This window comes from Falco cherrug, chromosome 10 (genome assembly GCF_023634085.1).
Source record: "Falco cherrug isolate bFalChe1 chromosome 10, bFalChe1.pri, whole genome shotgun sequence".
NCBI classification, from domain to species: domain Eukaryota; kingdom Metazoa; phylum Chordata; class Aves; order Falconiformes; family Falconidae; genus Falco; species Falco cherrug.
Window position 1 is genome coordinate 7,383,868 of NC_073706.1, and position 25,461 is coordinate 7,409,328.

The following is a 25,461-nucleotide window of genomic DNA, read 5'->3' on the forward strand; positions in this document are numbered from 1 at the left end:
CTTTTTTTTGGGAGTTTTGGGGTTTTTTTAACACCCGGCCGAGCGGGCCCAGGGCCCCCAACCGCCTCCCCTGCCCCGGGGCCAGGGACTACAGCCCGCGGCCCGGCCCCGGCAGCCCCCGGGCGCCCGCAGGCCCCAGCCCGCCTGGGCTAAGCGGCCCCGACAGGCGCCCCGGGACCTTGTGGGAAGAGCCCGGCCATTGGTCGGCCGCCGCCGTGAGGAGCGCGGCAGGGATTGGCTGGCGGCGGAGCGCGTCGGGGAAAGAGAGGCCGCCGATTGGCCCGGCCGCCGCACGGTGTCGCCGCCCAGCGTGATGCGGTCACGGTGCCGCCGCCGCGCCCTCTCACCGCGGTTTGAATGTGAAGCGCAGCCGGAGCTCTCGGAGCCGCCGCCGCGGGGAGTCGCCAGGTGAGGCTGGGCCGCGCCGCCCGGCGATGCTGGCGGTGGGGCGGCCCCGCAGCCCGGCAGCCCGCACTGGCCCGCAGCCGACCGCCGCTCCGCTCCGCGCTGGGCTCGGGCGCTGGGCCCGCGGCGCAGCGAGAGGCGCAGCTCACCATGCTGGGGCGCTTCGGCCCGCCTCGCGCGGCTCGCGATTGGCCGGCGGCCTCTGGGTTTGCGCAGTGTGCTCCACTCATTGGCTCCCGCCGCTGCCAGTCTGGAGGTGGCGGGGAGGGGGAGGGGAGCAAGTTAGTCTGAGAGTGGTCGGTGCCGTGCGGGGCTCCTCCGCCGCGGCCGGCAGCCCGCGTTGTCCCGGGCGGGGCCCGAGGGGGCCGGGCAGGCGGGGCTGGCCCTGGGCCCGCCTTGCGGGGACCGCGGTCCAGCCGGGCCGCCGCCGCATGAGGCAGCGGGAGCGCCGCCGTCGCGGCGGCGGCGCAGTTTGGCGGCGGCAGCGGGCGGAATGGAGCGGCCCCGTCACCCGGATAAACCGCCCGGCGACCCCGGCCCGGGCAGGCGGCAGGGGAGGGCTGGGAGGTGCTGGGCTGCGGGGGCCGCGCCGCCGCCGGGGGGGGCAGCGGGGGCGGCCGGAGCTGGACGGCTCCGCTCTCCGTCCCCGCTGAAGAGCTCCGGGGCGGCCGCCCTGCCTCACGCCGGCCGGCCCGGGGGGCCCGCAGGGAGCGTCGCGGCGGGGCCGCGCTCCGGCTGCCCCGTGGCGGGAGGCGAGGGCGAAGGCCCTCAGGGGAGTGTGCGGGTCGCTTTTCCTGTGCGGCCCGGGCCATGAACATCCCGGGGCGGTGGGGGGGGCGGGAGCGGTTCCTCAGGGCCCGAGGGGCGGGGGAGGGCGGCCCTGCCTGTCCCCTGCCGGGCGGTGGGTCTGGCTGAAGCCGGTACCGCGGGGTCCTCAGGAGCTGGTCCCAAAACACTTTCGGTGGCCTTTTCAGGAGGTACAAAGAGCAGAAAGCCTCGAGCAGGTACCACCGCTTTTCTGGAGTGGAAAACAAAATAAAAAAATAGCTAGGGGAAGAGTGAGAAATACGAGTGAGCAGGTAGCAGGTGAAAATATTCATTCTCTTGCATGAGGGATTGAGTAATGGATTCAAATCCTTGGGTTTGGCCTTCAGAGTAAACCCCCAGTCAGCGTGAGGGGAGTGGTTCTGGCGTGGGCCCCTGTATTGCACGAGTAGGTGGGGTGTGGGTGAAAGGCCCTTCGGGGTTGACATGGCCTCTCAGTTTGGCTTCGCATTTGAGTCAGGTTTAGTCTTGGTCAATGATTTCTTTATGGGTTTGCACCTCAGCCTTACAAAATTACCTGGAGCAAGTAATTCGTATTTTTGTTAATTATGAAAGGTTTAAGTACTACTTTCAACATCATAGTGGTGATGCACAAGGCCATTTTGTGCAGCGGGTGAGCCAGCCGTTCCTGGCGCTGGTTGCTTGTGCTGTACTTTATTGGGATTTTCTTGGCGGATGGGAATTGGTGAACAAGGCTACAGATAAGAAAATCCCCAAAAGGGAGAGGGCGTGCTACATGCGAAGCAGGACTCTTCAGGCGGGTTTTTACTTTTTGCAAAACATGTTGGGATCTCAAGTACTCATTAACATTCTTCTAATTCAGGAGGGTACTGTTGCTGTTTTTTAATGATATAGATGCCATAGTTAAAGTAAAAACCGTGTGGTTGAAACTCCCTGCCTTTGCAAGCATGCTTAAATAGAAACTGTTTATTGCACTGATAAGCAACATAAAACATATCCAAAGTGGGACAGAGAGATTTCGGTCTATCTTACTAATTAGAAACTTCAGAGAAAAAATGGAAATCTTTGCTTCGTCGTTACATCTGAATTGAGTGAATTGTGCTGGTGGTGGTAAGAGAGGTGGGCAGAATTGATGATGATATCCTGACCAACATGTCCATTAAAGCATGTTTTGCTGCAGTTGTAGTGTTACTGTAATTTTAATTATTCCAATTAAAGTTGTGAAGTTAATATGTCACTGTGGTAAGTATGAGAATGTGTGTAGGAGGATTACTGGAGAAGAGTAATTTAGACTTACTGCACCAGAGTTATTCTGTATTGCATTTTAAATTAACTCCCACCCTAATCTAAGTTAATTTTACAGGGTGGACAAACCCTCTGGCTTTGCACAGTCTTTTGTATCTTTATAAAAAATTAATTTTCTGTTGAGAGTTTTCTTTGATAATGAGTATTTAATTTTAAACAAGCTTTGACTCTCCAGTACCCTTTGAATAGTTCTGTTTACAATTATGTAGGGCAGGACTATTCAGCTTTTTCAACCAGGAGCAGGTTTCTGCGGCTGATAGTAGTTCTTTAAAAGCAAAACCAAATTCCTATTGTCCTGAAAGAGCAAGAGATCATCTTTTGGCTGAACCAGGTTTGTGGTTTGCTGGATGTATGATCCTGTTCTGAGAGTTTGGTTTCAATAAACCAGACAATAATAGTTACACCTAGCTGGAGAAATTGAATGTTTTTTTTGTTTTGTGCTTGGTGCACACTAACTGATGTTTTATTGGATGAAACGTAGAAGGTAGGACCATGTTTTATGAGGTATAGTCAAAAAGAGCTGATGTGTGTCTTCTGTGGAATCTAATTTTGCTTGTGTGTAGCTTAGAGGATAGATTTATATGTATTTATAACAGAACTACTTGTGGATTTTAGGTTCTGCCAAAATGGAGCTGAGTGATGCCAATTTACAGACTTTAACTGAGTATCTAAAGAAAACACTAGATCCAGATCCTGCTATAAGGCGTCCTGGTAAGTGATTCTCATGGGTGACCAATAAAGTTTAGTTTCTTTTTGGCTCCTCTGTCTGTGGATAGCAAACTTCAGTGGATCTTTATGCAATATCCTCTTTGGTGAAGTTCTCAGTATCCTTTTAAAACAAAAACCCCAAAAAACTAATGAGGGATGGTTACAAATATGAATTTATTTTGTTTGCTTTTTGTAATTTTATTTTCCTATATGCCTGAATTATTTTTTTTTACTGTTCTATTTAAACACTTACTTAGAACAGTGCTGCTGTTCACAGGATTTACTTCTAGCAGGTTACAGCTTTTAAAAATGGTGAGGAGGCAATATTTCCACATCCTGCTTTGAATTTAGAGCTTTTGTTAATAGCAGAAGTGTTAAAGAGCTTAGGAGTAAAGAAGCTACAGCACTATTTGTCAGGCTTGTTTTGTGTTTCTGTTCTTGTGAAACTGGGCAAATGTTCATGTGTTGGTTATTTTAAATAGGCACTTGAGGAATCCTAAGATCCCATTAGAAAAAATCAGTTCAGTTTTTGCTAACCTTAGTATATTCTCTTACAGCGGAAAAGTTTCTTGAGTCCGTTGAAGGAAGCCAGAATTATCCATTGTTACTCTTAACGCTACTGGAGAAATCACAGGAAAATGTCATCAAAGTTTGTGCATCTGTAACGTTCAAGAATTATATCAAAAGGAACTGGAGAATTGTAGGTATCCTAGTGAGTAGTTGTGCTAAGATTTAATAATCCTTTTTAAGGTACGATAAGATATTATACAGTAACTTTGAAGAATGTGTGTACATCTGTACTCTGTGAAAGAAGGTAGATCATTTGGAGAACAAACACAAGGTGTAATTTACTGAAGAGGGACTAAAACGTGGACTGTTGGAGTCCATTCTATTAAAAAGAACTAGAGCTAGGTGATAAAATGATGAACAAATAATTTTCTCTAATATTACATGCAGATTTTGCAGAAGCACAATACTTAAAGCTCATTTAACTAACAGTAATATTATTTAAACTAAAATTACTGTGTCTATACACATGAGCTGGCCAATTTGGCCTGCATCTATTGTCATGGTGTTACAAACATTTCAAGCCAGCACTGCAGCTGAAAGTGATGATACTATCTTCTCTTTCATGTAAATCCTGGGATGCAGAATAGTGTGGGGCAGTTTATTTTGGTGGCCTTGCCAGTTTAACACTTAGAAGTATTTGTAGAATTAAATGGAAGTATTGCCATTTAATCCCATTTTATCCTTTGTTTCAAAGAGGTCAGAAAAGGTTTTGATTTAGAACTTTCAACATTCACGGAATTTAATTTATGGTAGAAAGTATTACATTTGAGAGCTCAACTCCTTTAGTGATGAGAGATTTTAATGGATACTGTTTCTACTTTGTCTCACTGAAAGTCCTGTTTGTATCTGAAAAGTATCACATGTATAATGTTGCTTTACTATGGGGAAATTGATAAGTGTGTCATCATTGCATCTTAGCTGGTACCTATTTAAAAATTTGCATGTGATTTGTCCCCTCCCCCTCATACTAACACTAAGAAGCTATATCAAACATAACCAGATCAGCACATTGTCTGGCATGATATTTCTAGAACTTTGTTTTTGTAATACCGCACTCTCAATCATTTCTCCCAAACTGCATCTTTATCTGTATATCTGTACTATATTGTGAGTAGAAATAATGTTCTGTTATGGAAAAATTGGTAAGTAGCTTCCTTTTTGTGGATTGCTGATGTAATTCGGGATGAGATTTTGTTTTGGAGTAGGTGGAGATGCTATGCGGTAAGTGCATCCAGAGGGCTGTTATGATTGCTATGTGGCTTCAGGCACATTGTTTTGTCCAAAACAGAAGCTTTTATTTCAAGAGCAGCTGTGTGAACATAAAGCACAGCCATACAGCTAGCTTACCTACATCACATGGTTTAATTTAGCAACCTTGAACTTGGCTGATACAAAGCTCGGTGGAAGTAGAAGTGTTTTGCCTGTTCAAGGATTTCAGTCTGGTAGAGCCTGGAGAGCCAGATGTACAGGGCATGTCTGGAGCGAGGGAGGAGTTTGCTTTTTTTAGTTTCAAGTATGTACAGAATACTGATCTATGTGCTGCCTCTTATGTCTTGTAAAAAGGTCTTATTTTTTTGAAAAGTCTCATCAATAACTCCATAGTAGGATTTGTTGTTGCTGATCTCTCCACTACCTCTGTCCTCATCTGTCTAAATGCGTAGCAGTCAGTCAGTCCTGCCTCCCTACTTAGAGCTTGCTGAGTACAGTTACTGCTGCCTTTCGCATCATATAAACTTGTAAAGCTTGGGTTTTAAAGATCATCATCTTTTTGTGTTTTTTAATGTATATATAATGATTCTGTACATTCTTCTGATTTAGTGCAATGTGATAGAAAGGAAAAGCAAGTTCTCTGTGTCTTATTTTTATAACTGCTTTTTTATAGAATCATTTAGGTTAGAAAGGACCTTTTAAGATCATCAGGTCCAGCCATTAACCCAGGACTGGCAAGTCCACCACTAACCCATGTCCCTAAGTGCCACATCTACATGTCTTTTAAACACCTCCAGGGATGGTGACCCCACCACCCCCGTGGCAGCCTGTTCCAATCCTGGCCAGCCCTTTAGGTGAAGAACTCTTTCCCAATATCCAACCTAACCCCCCCCGGTGCAACTTGAGGCTGTTTCCTCTTGTCCCATCGCTTGTTACCTGGGAGAAGAGACTGACCCCCACCTCCCTACAGCCTCCTTTCAGGTAGTTGTAGAGAGTGAGAAGGTCTCCCCTCAGCCTCCTTTTCTCCACCCCCAGTTCCCCCAGCCGCCCCCCATCAGACTGGTGCCCCGGCCCCTTCCCCAGCCCCGTTCCCATCTCTGGACACGCTCCAGCCCCTCCACGTCCCTCCCGCAGCGAGGGGCCCAGAGCCGGACACGGGACTCGCAGTGCAGCCTCACCAGTGCCGAGCACAGCGGGACGATCGCCGCCCTGGTCCTGCTGGCCACACTGCTGGGGACACCAGCCAGGCTGCTGTTGGCCTCTTGGCCACCTGGGCACACTGGGGGCTCCTGCCCAGCGGCTGCTGCCCAGCCCCCCCGGCCCATTCCCGCCGGGCAGTTCCCAGCCCCCTGCCCCAGCCCGCAGCTGCCGGGGGCTGGTGTGACCCCCGGGCAGGGCCCGGCACTGACCCCGCTGAACCTCACACCGGTGGCCTCGGCCCCTCGGCCCGGCTGCCCAGCCCCCCCGCAGAGCCCCCCGCCCCCCAGCAGGCCAGCGCTCCCCCCCAGCTTGGTGGTGTCTGCAAACTGACTGGGGGTGCACTCGATCCCCTCGTCCAGATCATCCGTAAAGACATTGAACAGGGCTGGCCCCAGCGCTGAGCCCTGGGGAACACCGCTGGTGACCGGTGTTACCACTAAGCATAAACTGAAATTCTGAAATTGTTACTTTTGGGGGTTTTAATCTCATGGGAAGATGGCGGAAGGGAGGTGAGAAGGAGGGTGGTAGTGCTGTCTGATTTAAGGCATTGTCCGATCACTGAATTGCTCTCTGGAGGCGCTTCCCTCTTCTAATTGCTGTATCATTTCTAGGTTACTGAACTTGGGTGCTGTCGTTACAGATAACGTGACTATCACTGCTGTCACTGCTTGGTGACAAGCCTCCTTTTCTTTCTTCATTTCTTTAGCAGAAGCTTTGTAATTTACTACCACTTGGCACTACTGACTGACTGACTGGATGTTGAAGTGATGGATGTTTTGAACTGATTGGATAAGTCTTAAAGTTAATGTTGCAGGTTTGATTGTGTAACCCGCATTTTCATGTACAATTTCTAGAAAGTATGGCTTAAGGCAGCTTGCACAAAATAAATCTTTGAGATTGGCAGAAGTGAGGACAGAGACGTGATTAGGTGTGGTGGTAGAGGAGACTGTTGGTGAAACTTCTATATGTTACTGGCATACGCACCCACCCTTAGTGCTACTGAATCGCCGATTTGAAAAGTGACTGTTAGAGAAGGAGAAAAAAACAGTTCAGGGTTTCACAGAAAGTTGTAATTTCTTTCAGCTGTTCTCAGGTACTGCTGTTACAGGTTCATTATAGGCAGTATCTTTAACAGATCTACTTAGTTTCTTTAACAATGTAATAGTTACATAAATTGGTATAAGCAATTGGTTTCTGAAATGCTAATATTCGCTTCTTGCCTGGAGTATACTGATATGCCTGTGACTTAATTATTGTTTTAATTTTAGGTTGAAGATGAACCAAACAAGATATGTGAATCAGACAGGATAGCTATTAAAGCTAATATAGTGCCCTTGATGCTTAGCAGCCCGGAACAAATTCAAAAGCAGGTAGTATGTCAATTCCTGGTTGTGTCCATGAGACTTTTGGAATATTTTAAGCGTGTCTAGAGGCTCTGGTTATTGGCAGAGCTCAGTTCCCTTACCAATGAGATCATCCCAATCCAAATAACTCTGAATATATTGTTAATGCTACTTCTACTTGTCTTTTTTTTTAAAGACTATTACTGTATAATCTTACAGCTAAGTTCTAGCATTAGGCAGTTAAATACAGTAATTCTAGAAAGTGAGACTTTGTGTACACATTTAATTTAGAGTGGAATTGATTCATTTGTGGTGAAAAATAGTAGATACTTAGCCCAATGATTTTTGAATCTGACAAGAACAACAGGCATTTTCTCAATGTTTGCAACATCTGACATGACTGCTGCATTTTTCGTAAAGAGGAGCCTGTTATTATAACATGTAATGGTTATGTTTCCTTTCCAGTTAAGTGATGCAATTAGTATTATTGGTCGGGAAGACTTTCCTCAGAAGTGGCCAGACTTACTGACAGAAATGGTGAATCGCTTTCAAAGCGGAGATTTCCACGTCATCAATGGGGTCCTTCGCACTGCTCACTCTTTATTTAAAAGGTATTGGAAATAAGGGAGTTGCTGTATGGATTGTAAAATTTTTGTTCAACTCTAAATTCTTACCTTTATACTTAATTCTACAGATTTACTAAGTCTACAGTTGTGGCTTCTACTTAGGCTTACTGGCTTTTTAGTAAGACTTTTAAGTGGTTGTCAAATTGTACACCTTGCGTGGTCTTGAACTGTGTTGTTTAGTTCTTGTTTACTGGACAAATATTTGTTACAAGGTTCAGTACAAAAAATTAAATGTATGCAAATTAATTTGGTAATAAATGTGAAAACTATTCTATTTTTCCTGTTTTTCTCTTTCACTTGTCAGGTACCGCCATGAATTTAAGTCCAACGAATTATGGACAGAGATCAAGCTTGTCCTTGATGCCTTTGCTTTGCCCTTGACAAATCTCTTTAAGGTATTTCTTGTTAAAACATTTGTAAAACAAGTTTAATGTTCTGAATTGCTTGTGAATGCATGTAATGGAAATGGAAACTTAAGAGTAGTTGCTCTGAAACCGTTAATGAAGTTCAGACTATAAAGTCATGAAGTGAGACCTGTCAGGATCAATAAGGGGAGGAAAAGGAACTGTATTTTCTAGTTTTTAAAAGATGACATTTTTGATACCTCTTGTCAAAGTGGTTTTCATGTGTGTTACTTGACTGAATCTTATGTCTTTTTCTAGGCAACTATTGAACTTTGCAGCACACATGCAAATGATGCTAGTGCTTTGAAGGTTCTCTTTTCTTCTCTCATTCTGATTGCGAAGCTGTTCTACAGTTTAAATTTTCAGGTGAATCTCTTTGTTTTTCTAATAGTTCTGCTTTGATCTCACGAAGCTGTTATACTTTTATTTATAGGATTCATTTGAGGCATATTTTAAGGCCATGCTTTATCACAAAACAAAAGTTGACAGTCTGCATCAATGCTGGAGTAAAGGCACAGTAAGGATGGGGTTAATTAACATGTTAGCTTGGCCCTATCTAAGGAGATGTTGGCACAAAGGAGGTGTTGTGTGAGTAGCTCGCAGAGTATGAGCTGTGAAGGGCAGAAGTCAAACGCCCAGTTTGTACTCACTGTGCTTCTTTATAACTATGGCTGTACTGACATGAACTCAGTCATGCAGGTGAAAGTCAGTTAAAACTAGTAGCTCTGTGGTACTATAGAAGCAAGTGATTCTGGAAGCAGCGTGAGGTTTTTTGTTTTGAAATCAGATCTGAAATTCTAACATTATCAAATGCGCTGTATGAAAAATGGTAAAAAGCTACTTTGCTGAGGTGACATATTTAATGTCTCAACACAAACGTTAAGTGTGAAGTGTGGTGGTCATGCCTTGATTGCTTGTGCTGTTCTTCCATATCAGGCAAAAGAGCAAGCTGGAGTAAAAGGGAGGCTTGTACTTTCTTGTTCTGAGAGAAGAGGCAATAAGGTTCTTCCTTTACAAAAGTGTAAGCTGTATAGCATGTAAGCAAGTAGTTTATTTGGAAATACTGTATTCCAAAGCCTCTGGAGGGGTTTCATTTGGGAGCAGGAGGGGATAGCATTTAGTTTTGAAGATTGTTTTCCATGCGTTATTGTCCCTCAGTAGACTGTAAGGTAGGTACATACTACTTACAATGCAGGTATGTTATCGCAGCAGTGCAATCAGGAATTAAAATGTAGATTTATGCTTTTCCTTCACAGGATCTTCCGGAGTTTTTTGAAGATAACATGGAAACATGGATGACAAATTTTCATAGTCTTTTAACTTTAGATAATAAGCTTTTGCAGACGGATGTAAGTACTGCATAAACCTCCTGGTTTGCCTGTGTAGTGGAGAGAGTTGACTGAGAGCTTGGTTCTAACTCTGAAGAATGTAATGTTTTCTTTACTGGATAAACAAAGGAATAGAATGGCTATAAGGAGGTGGAGTTTAAGAGAAGTTGCCCTGTTGTCTAAGAAATATGAGGTGCAATTCTTGAAGATGTGTCTCAGTTACAGGTATACCCAGCTGTGCACAGAATCAAATTACAGATACTCACCAATGAGTAGATTCTTTCAAAGACATCTGATGATTAGAGTCACAGTGCTCAAGTTTTCTGTACCTTTCAGCTGGTTCATGCATTATGTTTTAGAAAACAGGATATCTTAAAGAACTGGAAAGAGTTGAACATAGAAGACATGGCATCCATGAGTATTTCAGCATTTGCTTTGTCTAAGAATTAGTAGTGTTGCAGGTAAAAGTTGATACCAAGTCATCAAATCTCAAATTAATTTTGTGCGTGCTTTCTGCATTTCAAATGCTGTCTTCCAGATACGGTACAGTAGTTTGCCACATGATGGAGCCAAAGCAACTCTGTAATACTTTGCAGTACATAGGGAGGCGTGTTACTTGTGTCCTGTGCTGGACGCTGCTGCTAAAGAAGCTTTGCTGCTCTTTTCTCTCGTGTCTGTGGGCTATTGCACAGCACAGACACAGACATTCATGCAGCTGTGTGCTGAACTGAGGTCAGGAAGTGATATGCATTAAAACTGAAAGGTGGGGACTGGGGGAAGTGGGGTGACAGAACTGGGTTGGTGTTTGGTTGGGGTTTTTTTTCATTCCAGCTCTGTTTCCCAATTGACTTTGCTTTGTGGTTACAAGCATCTGTGCTGGTATGGGGAAGGGGCAGGAACTACTTTCACAACTATTCCAGTCTGAAGTAGGAAGATACAATGTGTTCTAAGCATATGTTTTCAGTGCCTTGTGTTTTCTTTTTCCTATTATATTTGTAAATTAATTTCACGTCAAACTTTGTCAGGTCTAAATGATTTAAAGTGCATAGTACTTCCATTTGAAATGTAGGTATGATTTATAACTTGCAGTGGAGTTCGAGTACAAATCAGCAAAATTAAGTAATTCTAGGGGTGTGAGAGGGATTTCTTTCATCTCTGTTTAAAACATGGTACAACAATAGTATAAATATTTCATTCAACTATGTTGATATTTTTAAGTAGTGTTGAAGTTTGGATGTTTAAGTTCTTGATTTTGTTTTATGTGAGGATGAAGAGGAAGCTGGATTACTGGAGCTCTTGAAATCACAAATTTGTGATAATGCTGCTTTATATGCTCAAAAATACGATGAAGAATTTCAACCCTACCTGCCACGTTTTGTAACGGCAATCTGGAATCTGTTAGTCACGACAGGCCAGGAAGTGAAATACGACTTGGTAAGTTGTTATAAACTGATCTTGTCAAGTTTGATAATGAATTACAAATCGGCCAGTCATGCTAACACTGTGTGTATTCCGTTTGTGTTTTTCTAGCTGGTTAGTAATGCAATCCAGTTTCTGGCCTCGGTTTGTGAGAGACCACATTACAAACATCTGTTTGAAGACCAGAATACATTGACAAGTATCTGTGAAAAAGTTATTGTTCCCAATATGGAATTTAGAGGTAACTTTTTGAGACTTAGGTTTCAAAGACACAATAAAATCTACCTAATTATAATGACACGTTGCTTTGCAGGACTAAGAATTGGGGATTGCCTAGTGTGTACTTCAGTACTAGATTCAAACCCAAGTTTCTACAACAGATTGCTGTCCTATGGCGGCTTTGTAGAATTGTGTGAATATATTTTTATTACTTATTAATTTGTCGTCTTTTCCATTTGAGATCCCAGTATATGAAGTCTAGGTCATGTGCCACCAATAACTTCACATGCTTAAAGTGACTATCAGAGTAATTCAAGGAGTCTAAATAGGCGTGGATATCAGGCCTACTAAATTGTAATGTCTATTTTTCGAAGTTTTCATGGCCTCATATTGATTGTAGTAACTAAGATGCAGTGAAGATGGATTGCAGTGATAAGGAGCTTCTGTCTCTTAAGTCTATGATTCTGGAAGCCTCTTTAAATATACTTAGTGCCGAATGTGTCTTTTTTTTTTTTTTTTTTTTTAATCAGACTACATCAGCTCATGAGTGTGAAAGACTAATTTGTGGGCCAGAAGCAAGCCAAACAGGCTAGTTTGGCTGGATATTTCTGATTAATTTCTATATAATATTAATAGAAAGTGCTTGGGAAAAAATAGCAAATAGATAACAATACACCTTTTTACGAGAAAAAACAGAGACCTCAGTATTTAAACTTCTATCTATTTTATATTTTCAGCGGCTGATGAAGAAGCATTTGAAGATAATTCTGAAGAATATATCAGAAGGGATTTGGAAGGATCTGGTAATCCACAGATTTATACTAAGAATACTTGCTCTTTAAATATAGCTCTTAAGAGCTGAAGGAATTTACTGAAGCTTTTATAACAACGTATTTTTGAAATTAGAAAGGTTCCTCCCTCCCCCAAGAGATTTTATCCAGTTTTTGATCAAGTCCACCGTCACAATACGCCCATCACAGTGTCTTGGTTTTGAACAATGTTTTTATATGTTTTTTTTTTTCCTTAATTGGATTGGTAGTCTCCTGCACTGCACACGTTCTCATTTCAGCAAATACAGCCTGTAAGTCAGTGGTGAATAGTAGCCACAGTTGTGTATTTAGTTCTTATGTGTAGGGTTTTAAATAACATAGAGGGGCTGTGCCTGTATTTAGTAGTCTATCATGTTTAAACTGAAATTCTGACTGGTGTTGCATACAAATCTGTGATCGAGCCAGCTGGACGCCAGCCAACCCTTGTACACCAGCACAGTGTTCAAACCAGTAGAGTAACTGTCCTCAAAACACGGTGCCATGCTAACAGAGCTACTTGATCTTCTGATTGTAGTTGTCTGGTCTGGTCTGCAGCCAGGTCAGAGCACAGATGAACCAAAACTAGATCTGTGTGACAATTCTGGACATGCTCTTCTGCACTACTAACCATTTATTGACTGACACTTTTAGATTAATGGCACTTGATAATAGATTTAAGAAATTACTGTGTGCTTGCAGTGGAGGACAAAATTGGAGGAAAATGTTTTTCAACTATTTTTAAGCAAATGTTCTATCATTCTTATCCAGGATTGGCTGCATTTTAGGTATTTGTGAAGCTTTTATTTGTTAGCTACTTTTGCTTTTAAGAGAACTGAGGCAAGAAGTATTTGTGCTCGTCAGAGATTACTTTTAAAGAAGTCTTCTGTTGCATTTAAATTCACTTGCTTTCATTTTCCTTCTGTCTCTTGCGTTAGTATATTGTATTAAAGGCCAGCTGATGACTTTTTTCCTTTCTTGAAACTAGGAATGTGTATAGGTTGGGTTTTTTTATTGTGTTGGTTTTGTTTGTTTGTTTTTTTACAAAAATGTACAGATTTGGTGTGATGGGCTAAGTGCCATCCAGTAGCTTGCTGGCTCCCCACCCTGCTGCAATGGGATGGGGGAGTGAATAGGAAGAGTAAAAGAAAGAAGGCTCTTGGATAGAGCTTGTGAAAGAAAGAGGAAGAAAAGAGAACGGGGGTGTGCAAGTCAATGATTTACCACCTCCCATGGGTAGACTGATGGCCAGCCTGTCCCTGAGCAATGACAGCCTCCGCAGAACCCCTCTCCCCTCAGTTTTTATTGCTGAGCATGATATTATGTGTCATGGAATATTCCTTTGGTCAGTTTGGATCAACTGTTCAGGAGTTGTCCCCTCCCAAGTTCTTACCCACTTCCCAACCTACTTTCTGGGAAGGCAGAGCAGGAAAAAGAGAAAGCCTCGACACTGTGCAAGCACTGTTCAGCAACAGCCAAAACACTGGGGTGTTACCAACAGTTCTAGTCACCCGTACAAAACACAGCACCATATGGGCTGCTATGAAGAAAATTAACTCCATCCCAACCAGACCCAGTACAATTGGGGGTGTAATTGTAAAGGTAGTAAAAAGCTTCCCCCTGCACGCTTGCTGAACTGTGAATACGCATGCAGTGGTGGTAGGTGTCTGTTCCTCTCCTCTCTTTGTTGTACAAATAATCCCTATTATGGCAGTGAGTAAAAGACTTAAATGTTTTCCTACACTTCGGAGCGGAGGATTGCAATGATTAACATAAAGCGTGACTGTAATTTGAGAAGCTGTACATTATTACTAATTTATTATTATTACATTTATTAATATGAAAAATGTATACTTTCTCATATCTAAAGTGTCTTTGGTTCTCATGCAGATATTGACACCAGGCGCAGAGCAGCTTGTGATCTAGTCAGAGGCTTGTGCAAATTTTTTGAAGGACCTGTGACAGGGATTTTTTCTGGCTATGTTAATTCTATGCTGCAAGAATATGCAAAGAATCCATCTGTTAACTGGAAGCACAAAGATGCAGCTATTTACCTTGTTACGTCTTTGGCATCCAAAGCTCAAACACAGAAGGTACTCTTACATTCTATTCATTTTGATCCATATGTATTCAAGTAGTATAGTGTACCTGAAGGCCTGCAGTCCATTTTATGCTTTTCAGGATGGGATTAACTATATTTGTAGTAGTTTAATGTTGTTGAGTTTAAAAGTTGTCCGTTATTTAATCCTATCACAGTTGGTAATTTGGTGGTATCTGAACTTCCGATAGATTGGGCAAAGTCAGCAACCATGTGTGACCATTTGGCAGGTCTTACTAGCAAGTGCACAGCAGCCAGAGAAAGAAACAAAATTAGCTTAGGACTAGAACCTCTGAGCTTTTAAATGGTGCTGAGCTAGAGCTTGTAAGCCATGGAAGGCCAAATTTAGCTTTGCAGAAGTAGATCAGAAATGTTAAGCAGACTAGAAGGAATTTAAGTGACTTTTACAGTTCTTGTCATTATATTTCCCAGTGTTGCCTGTGGTTTGAGTGTTTATGATTTGATTATGAAGTGTCATGGGAATGCTCATGATGGCTGGAAATGGGTCTTGTTTGGGAGAAAGCAACTAATAGGCTGGATACATTGAAAAGTCACACCTGAACTAAACTGTATTTGGAAACAGTTGCATTGTATCAACTATCCTACAGAACAGATTTTAATATACTAGTATTTAAAGTGTTATTATAGTTAAAATCTATGTGGCTTTACAAGACTTATTTGAGGCAAACATAGTAAAACATGTTGTACAGTACCTTTATGAAATTCTGCTGGAGGTTCTTGGTCTTCTCCTGAAACTCTAGCTACACACTACTGCGCAGTAATTGCTAATGATAGCGCTATGTAGCGGCAAATATGTGATAACATCACTTAGAATACTTGACTGATAAATATCCATATGCAAATCCGGTTTTAAAAATTAGTTGCATTTTCAAGTGAAAACTAAGTAGTCATTATTTTGCTGCCCTAATTCAGAACTGGGATTCGAATCCTAAATGTTTCCTTTTTTAAAAGGCCCATCACAAAAAAAGTATCAAGGTAGCAAGATGCTGATATTTTCTCTCTAAAAGTTTGGTTGATTATTACCTGTTATGTGCTGTATTCCTCCACTCAGAGCTGGTAACTTTGAACCTCAGTAGGGCTACAGCTGAAACCAAGGCACTGAAAACATAAAATGGTTGGCGCTTTGCTAAAGATGCAGTTTCAACAATCTAATCACATGCATGCGTGCCTCAGGTTCCTTTTAATAAAAGCACATAAAAATGAGTAAGAAAACTAGCTGAATGACAACATCTAAAACCAGAGTTGATTGTTTTTTTGTTTTTCTAGCATGGAATAACACAAGCCAATGAACTTGTTAATCTGACAGAATTCTTTGTGAATCACATTCAGCCTGACTTAAAGTCTGCTAGTGGTAAGTTAATGTTAATTTTGATATGTGATTTAGCTGCAGCCTTGACATTGACCATTGTTTCTTAAGGCTCAAGCACTCATATATCAGTCTAATCTCTGAGACAGAAGACTCTTAACACCTGGGGGTTAAGTTAACATGGGGGGGGAAGTAATTAAAATTTGTTTGACCAGCAACAAATGAGCTTTTAAACAAAGGTGGATTACTACATGCTATCTCCAAGATCAGGGGGTGTACACACATGGTTGCTATCCGCTACATGCTTAAGCTTGTTGAATCGAAGTAATTTGATTTCTGTATTTGAGACCATGTGGCAAACTTCTGTGCTGTACAGAACTCTGAAAAGTTCCAATACTGAAGGCTGGGTTGTAGCCTGTATCAGCCCATATTGATGAGATTATGGATGTCTAGATTTAAGCCACATAACTTATCCTAATTTTATGCTTCGTCATAAAATATTTGGAATGTAGTTTGTTGTCTTGGAATGTGTAACTGAAGGCTGTTAAAATCAGAGCCAGAAGGGGAAACTTCATCAGAAAGAGCTGGACTGTACACTCAGTGGTACTGGGGTGTGATTTGTACCTAAAACTGATATTCTAACAGTGCCCATACAGAACTTGAGAATCTAAGCAACACAGAAAAATATTGGATGTATTGTTTTTCAGGAGAAAAATTGTGACTTAGTGTGACCTCTGTGTAAAGTATATATTCAGTAATCATATTTATGTGAAAAGTATCAACACAATTTGCATATTTTTCTATTGCAGTGAATGAATTCCCTGTGCTAAAAGCGGATGGTATCAAATATATCATGATTTTTAGAAACCAAGTAAGTTTTTCTTCTACTCTTATGGTAAAAACATATTGTAGTTTCTTACTTTATACTTGCCAGGCCTAATTTATCTTGCTTGGCCATATGTTAACTCAACAGGTGTTTGATAGTCATATATAACACTTCATGCTGAATTTTTAGATTTGAAAGTAAATGATATTGTTATAAATATCCAATTAACATGTAGTCTGTATGCTATCCATATGCTATGGGAGCACTGAACATAGCATGCTTAGTTCTGTGACACACTCAGACTTTTTCAAGTGAACGTTAGTCTAAATATACTTGATTGCTCATATCATTGCAGTTGCTGCTAAAGAGTACAGCAACTTTGTCCTTTAACTTTCCTGATCTCTGAGATGCAGTAAGAAAATATATTATTACTTCTAAATTTTAAATTCTTTATTCATCTCTTATGAAATAGCTCTGATTTTTTTTGATTTATTTTTTTTAATTCCCCACTAAGGCAAAGTAAAATGGAAAAAGAAATATACATTAGGAATATATGCACTTATTGTCCATCAAATGGAATATTAATGTTTGGGGGAGGTATATGGACAGTGACAGAAATGGGTACCTCTTGGTTTGTCAAGGTGTGATTTAGCAACTGGAGTAGCCTTCTAAGATTTCTTCCTCTGCCAAGCTTTCAGTTTGTAGCTGATGAGCTCAGAGTGGTTATGCTCTAGTGTTGAACCATCTGTATTTTTGTGTAACATATGTATAATTTGTTGCTGTATTTTTTGTAGGTACCTAAAGAACAGCTGTTGGTATCTATTCCTCTCTTAATCAATCATCTTCAAGCAGAAAGTATTGTTGTCCATACTTACGCAGCACATGCTCTTGAAAGGCTGTTTACTATGAGGGGAACAAATAATACTACGCTGTAAGTTTTCAAGCAGAAATAAATTCATTGCTTACGTAGGTTTTGTCCATTAAGGATGAGAAATATCTGTAAGGGATCTTTTCTTAGTGTTAATAATATTGTAAAATGCTTGTAGTTTGTGAGTGTATCTCATCGTTAAAGAGCTGTGTTTTACTTAACAGCATTACAGCTGCAGAAATGGCACCATTTGTGGAAGTGCTATTAACGAACCTCTTCAAAGCGCTGACACTTCCTGGCTCATCTGAAAATGAATACATTATGAAAGGTAAATGCTTTAGGAGTTCTGCAGTACAAGAGTCACTTTATTAACTTGTGGTAAAGGCTTCTAGTTACAGACTACTGATACCTTTATTTGAAAAACCGAATTTATGCAAACATGCTAAAGAGGTATGTGCAGCCTGCAGTTATGTACCGAGCTGTATTAAGTTATTTTTGACTAAACCTATGGTACCGAAGAGAAACACTAAACATACTGGTATTGTGACAAATGATTTCTGAAATGGTAGTCAAGACAGCTACCTGAGCAGTGTGAGTAGGCGATGTGAGTGGGTTATGGCTAATAGTATGCCAAGATTTGAGACTTGCCCAAGATAAATGGTGGTCTTAGCAAAGTTGCTTAATCTTGCTCCGTCTATAGAATAGAGATAATGAGGCTTTGCTTTTTCTTTTGTCATGATTATACATTGATGGCTCTTGCAGCAGGTGCTCTTATTGTACCTAATTTCTTGGAATCCAATTTAATAGCAAAAGGAAAGGGATTTAGGCATATGATGGATGACAGAAGTGTATGTTTGTCTTCAGGAGATAATACTTTCAATTTATTTGCAGCCATCATGAGGAGTTTTTCTCTGCTACAGGAATCCATAATTCCATACATCCCTTCTGTCATCACACAGCTTACACAGAAACTGCTGGCTGTCAGTAAGGTAAGGAAACAGGCTGAGCAAAATGTTCACTTTCTGCCTTTCGGAGCAGTCTTTCTAAAGATTTATGTATACCTCATTGTTTGTGTTCTGTTAGGACACTCTAAATTGTTCAGTATTTTCTGACGAAAATAAGTTAAAACATGCTCCTAGTGAAGTACCGTCTTTCTTTTAGATGTACTTTTAAATCATTTGCCTCTGCCCTCATCTGAAATTTGGAAACAGCATATGAAATCTTTCCGTAATACTAGTGTGTTGTAGTATAAATGGTTTCTTGTGCAGAGGCCACCATTACAATAATTTGTTTTTTCTCACAACTCTTTTATTCTTTGTCTGCGACGCTTCTGAGGCTAATGTTAAATTTAGGCACTGAAATGTGGAATTAAGTTAAATAAATTACCCTCTTGCTTTTGGTGTGTAAAATTCTCTTGGTATTTTGTCAGGGTGGGCTAATACTCTTGAACACTGACATTAGGCAGTGCTTTAGAATACCTTCATCAACGATCCAAAAACCTTATGCTATGTATAGTTTTAAACTTAGCTGTAGCATATAAGTGTTCAATAAAGAATGGACTAGATGTTTAGAGGCAAGGTGTGAAAAGGATTTTTCTCCATTTTTTGTTTTGTGATACTTTAACTGCTTGCTAGTTTGTGCAGAGCTTCTGAAAAACATTTGTCTTTATAGTATTTATAAAAAGCACCTCTCCTTTGTGCTTTAAAGGTTTTAATGTTTGCTTTTATATATAGAATTAAATTCATTAACGTATTAAGTAAGTCATAAATAAGTTTCTTTATTCCTAATTGCTACTTTACACTTCATTTGAAATAAGAGATATATTTTGCTAAATAAGTGACTTGGCTGCAAATTTGGGTTGATTTATCTGTTTCTAACTTGTTTTTAGAATCCAAGCAAACCTCACTTTAACCATTACATGTTTGAATCCATATGCCTGTCGATAAGGATAACATGCAAAGCAAACCCTGATGCAGTTGGAAGCTTCGAAGAGGCTTTGTTTATGGTGTTCACTGAGATACTACAGAACGATGTGCAAGGTAAATTACAATCTGTAAGTGCTTGTGCTCTCTCTCTGCTACAGCTGGTTGCTATGATTTACCTCATGGCAGTTTTCCTGTAACACAGGAAATTGAAGTGAGAACACAGCATATTCACAGTCCTAATAACACTTTTAGAATGCGTCTGGGTTGTTCCATAGAGTACGTTGACTGTATTAACTTACTTTTAAAACAAGCCATATTTTTTAAATATCTAGCAGTCACAACTCTAAAGCAGCTGCTTATTATTTGTTAAATTGCCTTTTTTTCTAGTAGTTTGTTTTCCGTCTTCTGAAACATTAATAGATAGAGGAAATGTAGATGTCCAATACTTGTGAATTTTTGGAATAGTTAAATTTGGGAAGTGGTACATGTCACCAAGGTTTTATTTGTTGGAATCTTGATTCATAAAATACAATTGGTGGAATCAATATCATAAAATTGTAGGTTCAGTCAACAGTTATGTGGTTCCTAGGAATTGACAGTGACCAAATTGCTGCATTTGTAAATGTCACCTTTTTTTTTTTTCCAGAGTTCATTCCATATGTGTTTCAAGTGATGTCCCTACTTCTAGAAATGCATAAAAATGAAATCCCATCATCCTATATGGCATTGTTTCCTCATCTACTTCAGCCAGTATTATGGGAAAGGACAGGAAACATTCCTCCTTTGGTCCGACTCCTGCAGGCTTATTTAGAGCGGGGCGCCAATACAATAGCAAGTGCTGCTGCTGACAAAATTGTAAGTTGGATTGATTTAGTCACAGTGTATGCCTCTAGACATGCTAATTTAAGATCAAAAACTATGAGGAACTTTTTCCTTTAGTGAATACCTAGACTTGTGCAGAATATGTACTTGTTCTTTAAATTAATGGTGCTTATGTAGAAAGACGGAAAATATTATGATGCAGGCTTTTTGGATGCTTTTCCATTTTGTGGATAAAATAAATCCTAGACTGGCATGCTCTTGTCAATTAAGATGTAAAATTGCTGCACGTAGTTATTTTAGGAGTAAATAGCCAAAATATTGGGAGATCTGAGGATTAGTGAATTCAGTGGGAGATTTATTCTGCATACTTAACTTGTGTTATTTCTGCTGCATGATCTGCTATAGTCAGACTTGATTAGACAGTGCCATTGACGAAGCAGACATGCATGTTCAAATTGGCTTTGGTGTTCATTTGATCAAGGTTAATCTTAATGCTCAAAGGAATGTCACTTGGTCCTGATAGAAATCTGTCTTCCTTGTCCTTAACTACAGAAACAGAATCCTAGTTTAGGTTGGGAAAGCTTTTGCCTTGGTGTATGTCTGGATGGTAAGAGCCAGCTTTCTGGTAGGTCACGTATGAAGAACTGTTGTATCGAGTTTTGTATTTGCTTTGCTTACAGCCTGGATTGTTAGGTGTGTTCCAGAAGTTGATTGCCTCTAAAGCTAATGACCATCAAGGATTCTATCTTCTAAACAGTATTATAGAACATATGCCTCCGTGAGTATGAGTTGAAATTACATTCCAAACTAACTTCGGCAGACTTTAATATTTGGTATGTTTGTACACTTCATAGTTAATATTTAACAACTGAAAAATGTCACATTTGAACAATTCTATGTGTGTTTTATGTGAAATGAGATTAGTAAATTTCTAGTATGAATTGAATAACTTATTCTTTTAATTTCCAGTGAATCAGTTGACCAGTACAGGAAACAGATCTTCATTCTACTATTCCAAAGACTTCAAAATTCCAAAACAACAAAATTTATTAAAAGTAAGTTTCTTGCTACAGGAAAAGCTTCAGCACCGGTGATGCCAACAGTTTAGAACATGCAGCTGTACTGGATAAGCATCCTGTTGTCCTGTGATTATGCGGATGAAGGGATACTGGTGACTTAACATCAGTGACTTGCTTCAAATTATTTGTGTAATCAAGGGTGGCCTATAGGGCAGCTGCCACAGGAGGTGACACTTATTTCATGAAATTTCAAGGAATGGGAAATGGAACTAAAATAAGGGAAAAGACTTGTGTATTCCCCTTGCTGTCTTACTCTGTGTGATATCATTGATTTTATGAAAGTGTCTCCATTTAATCTTCCACTAATGCCAGCAGACTTGCACACAACAAAGTAATACTGACCATACTTCCTTTTGTTACATATAGTTGTGTGTTTTTACTGTTAAATATCCTATACTTTTGAGTCATTCTGCCTTAATGTGACTTAAGTTATTGATAAGGTTTTATGTTAAACTAGCAAAGCTGTGATAAATTATTGAAACAGATATTCCGGTTATTCCTGCTCAAGCAGGGAGATTGTCGTGCTGATTAAGTGATTTTAATACTATCACTACAACAAATTATGCAATGTCTGTTACTTAATCCTCTGAAGTCTGGTTAATGCCACCTAATAGGAGCAAGAGTGATAGGATTGCTTATAGTGGTCTTCCACAAACAAAATTGAAGTGGTGCTCTTAATGCACTGTATCTGTGCTCTGGTACAAAGGCCAAGCAAAGGGATTCGCAACTGATCTGAAAAACTGCATTGCATGAAGTTCTCTGCTAAAAGTATTGAAGAGTTCCTTTGATACTTGATCTGAAACAGTTGTTAATGGCTTTTCTAATGCTTTATAACTGCTGTAAGGGGGGAAAGGACTGGATCCTGTCTTAGTTGTCTTACTGCCATGTTTTAGTGTGTTGCAGTACATGAAAAGATCAGAAGTTAAGCAAACTTCCAAAGTAGCGAGTTAATATATTTCATTAGAACTGAACATTTATAAAGATTGCTGTTTCTATCCCCTTGAAAAACTTGTTAGAATGTATTTTGCTTGTATTGACTTTCATGTTGAGTTTTAATTTGACCCTTTTCTTTTTACAGGTTTCCTGGTCTTCATTAACTTGTACTGCATAAAATACGGGGCATTAGCTCTGCAGGAAATATTTGACAGCATACAGCCAAAGTTAGTATGTTTTGGTTTTGACTTTTTTTTTAATTTAAAACTACTGTGTAGTTTTTATCTTTTAAAGTAGGAAATAGTTGTCTCTAGCTAAATTGAGAACTCTATTTGTCACAAATTTGACTAGCCAGATGTTTGTTCTAATGTGATTGATTTATTTTTCTGGCAATTTTTCTTTTTCTGATTTGCTACCCACAGTTCCTCATCAAGATACTAACCTCCTAAGCAGGTCATAAAAAGGAAAAAGTGATGTTTTTATTTTTTTTTCCTTTGTGAAAAATTTGTGTGCTCAAATTTCTGCTAGGCATCCGTTGCAACAGGGCAGCATCCTAACAAATTACCTGCTCTTCTCTTTTTCCTATTGATTCATAGTGGGGGGGGGGGGGTAAGTAAGTCAGTAAGGCTAAGAAAGCTTTCTAATACTTTTTCTTTTAATGTCATAATAGGATGTTTGGAATGGTTTTGGAGAAAATTATAATTCCTGAAATCCAGAAAGTGTCTGGACAAGTTGAAAAGAAAATCTGTGCTGTTGGAATTACAAAAATATTAACAGAATGTCCTCCCATGATGGACACGGAGTACACCAAGCTGTGGTACGTAGGACACTTCTTCATGTTCTGTTATTGAGGCTATTTGATTATTTTTTTAAAAAATGTGAGCTATCATCAAAGTATATTCTTCAAATAAACTCTGTTGTGATTTCTTCAGGCCTGCTATTGTTATGAGGCTGAGTTTTAGGCTTTTCAAAGCAGATGCCAGAACTGGTTTGAGATTTTTGTGGTGGAGGTAGCACTAATTGGGCTAGCTAGGACTGCATTTAAGAAAATAGGCTGCTCTTTTTTAGCTCGTATACTTTCTGAAAAGCTAGTCGGGAGGCCTGAGCATGCTTACAACCTGACAGAGAGGCTGTAAGATGTTAGCTTGACAGTAGAATTTTGGGAAAAGCTCTCTGGGAAGGTTGTAAGCCAGTTTAGCAGTCTAGGATGTCAGGTAGCCTAAATTTAATGACAATGACTGGATCCCTGAACTAGAATTTCTTTTAAAAGAAGTACTGGGAGAAAAGGTATAATCTGGAAAAGAATTGCTATTCTTAGGTATATGTCATGACAGTATGACCTGATAAAAAATAAATACGTTGATCATGCTTTTAATATGAGCGTCTGCGTTATGCCTGTAAAATGCACAGATCCACAACTCTTCTAGTCCAGCTTAGACTAGACACTTAACATTTCAGTAGCTAAGCGAGTACCTGCAGGGGCTAAATTGTAAAGGGTTCCAAGTAATTTGAACATTCTTGTAAAATACACCCTGTCCTAACATATTTTAAGCACTCAAAATTTATCCTCCCCCCTTTACATATAGGACTCCTTTGCTGCAGGCCCTCATTGGCCTCTTTGAATTGCCTGAGGATGACACTATCCCTGATGAAGAACACTTCATTGACATAGAAGATACTCCAGGATATCAGACTGCATTCTCTCAGCTAGCCTTTGCTGGAAAAAAAGAACACGATCCTGTAGGTCAAATGGTGAACAATCCTAGAATCCATCTGGCACAGTCTCTGCACAAACTGTCTACGGCATGCCCAGGCAGGGTAGGTGACTTTTACAATGGCAGGCTAATGCTAAATTCTACAGAGAATAAATGCTTTTTTGTTAATGGGTCCCTTTTGCTACTGTTTGATAATCAGCAAAATGATGTCATAAACAGAATGCAAGGTAATGTTCTCTTTTATTCTTTAACGGAATATACCTTTTGCAAGGTTTTTTTCCCTAATGACCTTAGAAGGGCCATATTTTCACATTAATTAATTTAGCAATAAGCTTAAATAGCCATTTCTTAAATGAAAATTTATCCAATTGTCCGTATATAACTAGTACTTGACTCCAGTTCAACTGTACGTACTCAGGAAATTTCAGGCAATTCGTGTTAAATTAAACAAGTTCAGTTTACAGATAACTATTTTAACCCATAGTGTCTTTTTTTTGTTCAAGATTTTGGTAAGTAAAGACTGTCTGAGAGATCGGGTGTTTGCTGCATCCAAATATCTGCTTTAATAACTGAAGGGTTTCTTTACTCTTCTTTCATATTTGATTCAGATAAGTGCATAAAACTGTCAGCATCAGGAATTGTAATTCCAGCAACTGCTTTCACAATGAAAAACTGCTGCTCTCAGGATGTCGTTTGACTTTGTACCATATGTTGACACAGTGATTAACAGGATAATAGCAGTAGTTTAATGTATACACACAATGACACTTCTGCTCTATCGTATGTTTTAAGGTTCCATCAATGCTGAGTACTAGTCTGAATGCAGAAGCGTTGCAGTATCTCCAAGGATACCTCCAAGCTGCAAGTGTGACACTGCTCTGAATTGCATATATTCCACAAGCAAGATCAAAAGCTGTTTTGTTATAACAGAAGGTTGACACTGACTTTTTTTTATAGCAAAGCTCAGACAAAATGAAAAATGCTACTTGAAAATGTATTGCAGAATCCATCTTGTAAAAGATAGATGTGGCTTTAAGCCGAAACTGAAAGAATTTGGTGGTTTGTGTACTCATAGATAAAAGGTGGCTAACTTCCATTCCCAGTTTAATTTCAAAGGGAATAGTCATAGCGGTTTGTTATTGGATTTATTTGAAATCAGCATCTGCAGTGTTTGGATAACATTTTGAAATGTATGGAGAGCACTGGCTGTAGAAACTCACTTTGGTCACTAAAATTCCTTTTCATTTTGATGTTGTCCTTTGTATTTCTTTTGTCTTTCCTTAAACTTTATCTAAATTGTGAATAAATAAGAAGTACTTGTTTAAAATGCCTGTCACTGTGCGCTTACTGTTTTAGAAGAATGTAGTTGGTTTAAAAAAAGATAATGTTTTAAATTTAGGGTAGAAATTAAATAGTGGGGCTGTGAGGATTTTTCTTTTATCTTAAATAATAGTTTAAGTACATTGTAAGAGCATATAGAGCAATTCTAAAACTTTGGCAGAAGATCCAAAGCTATTATCACTCTTGATACTCATCAACA

At 40.1% G+C, this 25,461-nt stretch overlaps 1 protein-coding gene across 1 annotated transcript; it reads left to right on the forward strand.

Annotated features, from left to right (window-relative positions):
* Positions 1-254: 254 nt before the first annotated feature.
* CSE1L (chromosome segregation 1 like) lies at positions 255-25,248 on the forward strand. The gene is made up of 25 exons (XM_055723089.1): positions 255-408; positions 3,112-3,207; positions 3,762-3,904; positions 7,452-7,553; positions 7,992-8,137; positions 8,457-8,547; positions 8,815-8,922; positions 9,813-9,905; positions 11,151-11,318; positions 11,415-11,544; positions 12,260-12,325; positions 14,219-14,421; positions 15,714-15,798; positions 16,563-16,624; positions 17,374-17,510; positions 17,672-17,775; positions 18,339-18,436; positions 19,336-19,486; positions 20,019-20,227; positions 20,875-20,972; positions 21,164-21,249; positions 22,352-22,433; positions 22,877-23,023; positions 23,793-24,024; positions 24,714-25,248. The coding sequence occupies exons 2-25, from the start codon at positions 3,123-3,125 to the stop codon at positions 24,801-24,803; spliced, it is 2,916 nt and encodes a 971-aa protein (XP_055579064.1). The 5' UTR covers positions 255-408; positions 3,112-3,122; the 3' UTR covers positions 24,804-25,248.
* Positions 25,249-25,461: the final 213 nt, after the last annotated feature.

Excerpts from the sequence above, each read along its gene's own strand:
- CSE1L (XM_055723089.1), top strand. The coding sequence starts at position 3,123 with ATGGAGCTGAGTGATGCCAATTTACAGACTTTAACTGAGTATCTAAAG. Across the intron at positions 3,208-3,761 it reads TCCTGCTATAAGGCGTCCTG|CGGAAAAGTTTCTTGAGTCC; the intron begins GTAAGTGATTCT and ends ATTCTCTTACAG. Across the intron at positions 7,554-7,991 it reads CGGAACAAATTCAAAAGCAG|TTAAGTGATGCAATTAGTAT; the intron begins GTAGTATGTCAA and ends TTTCCTTTCCAG.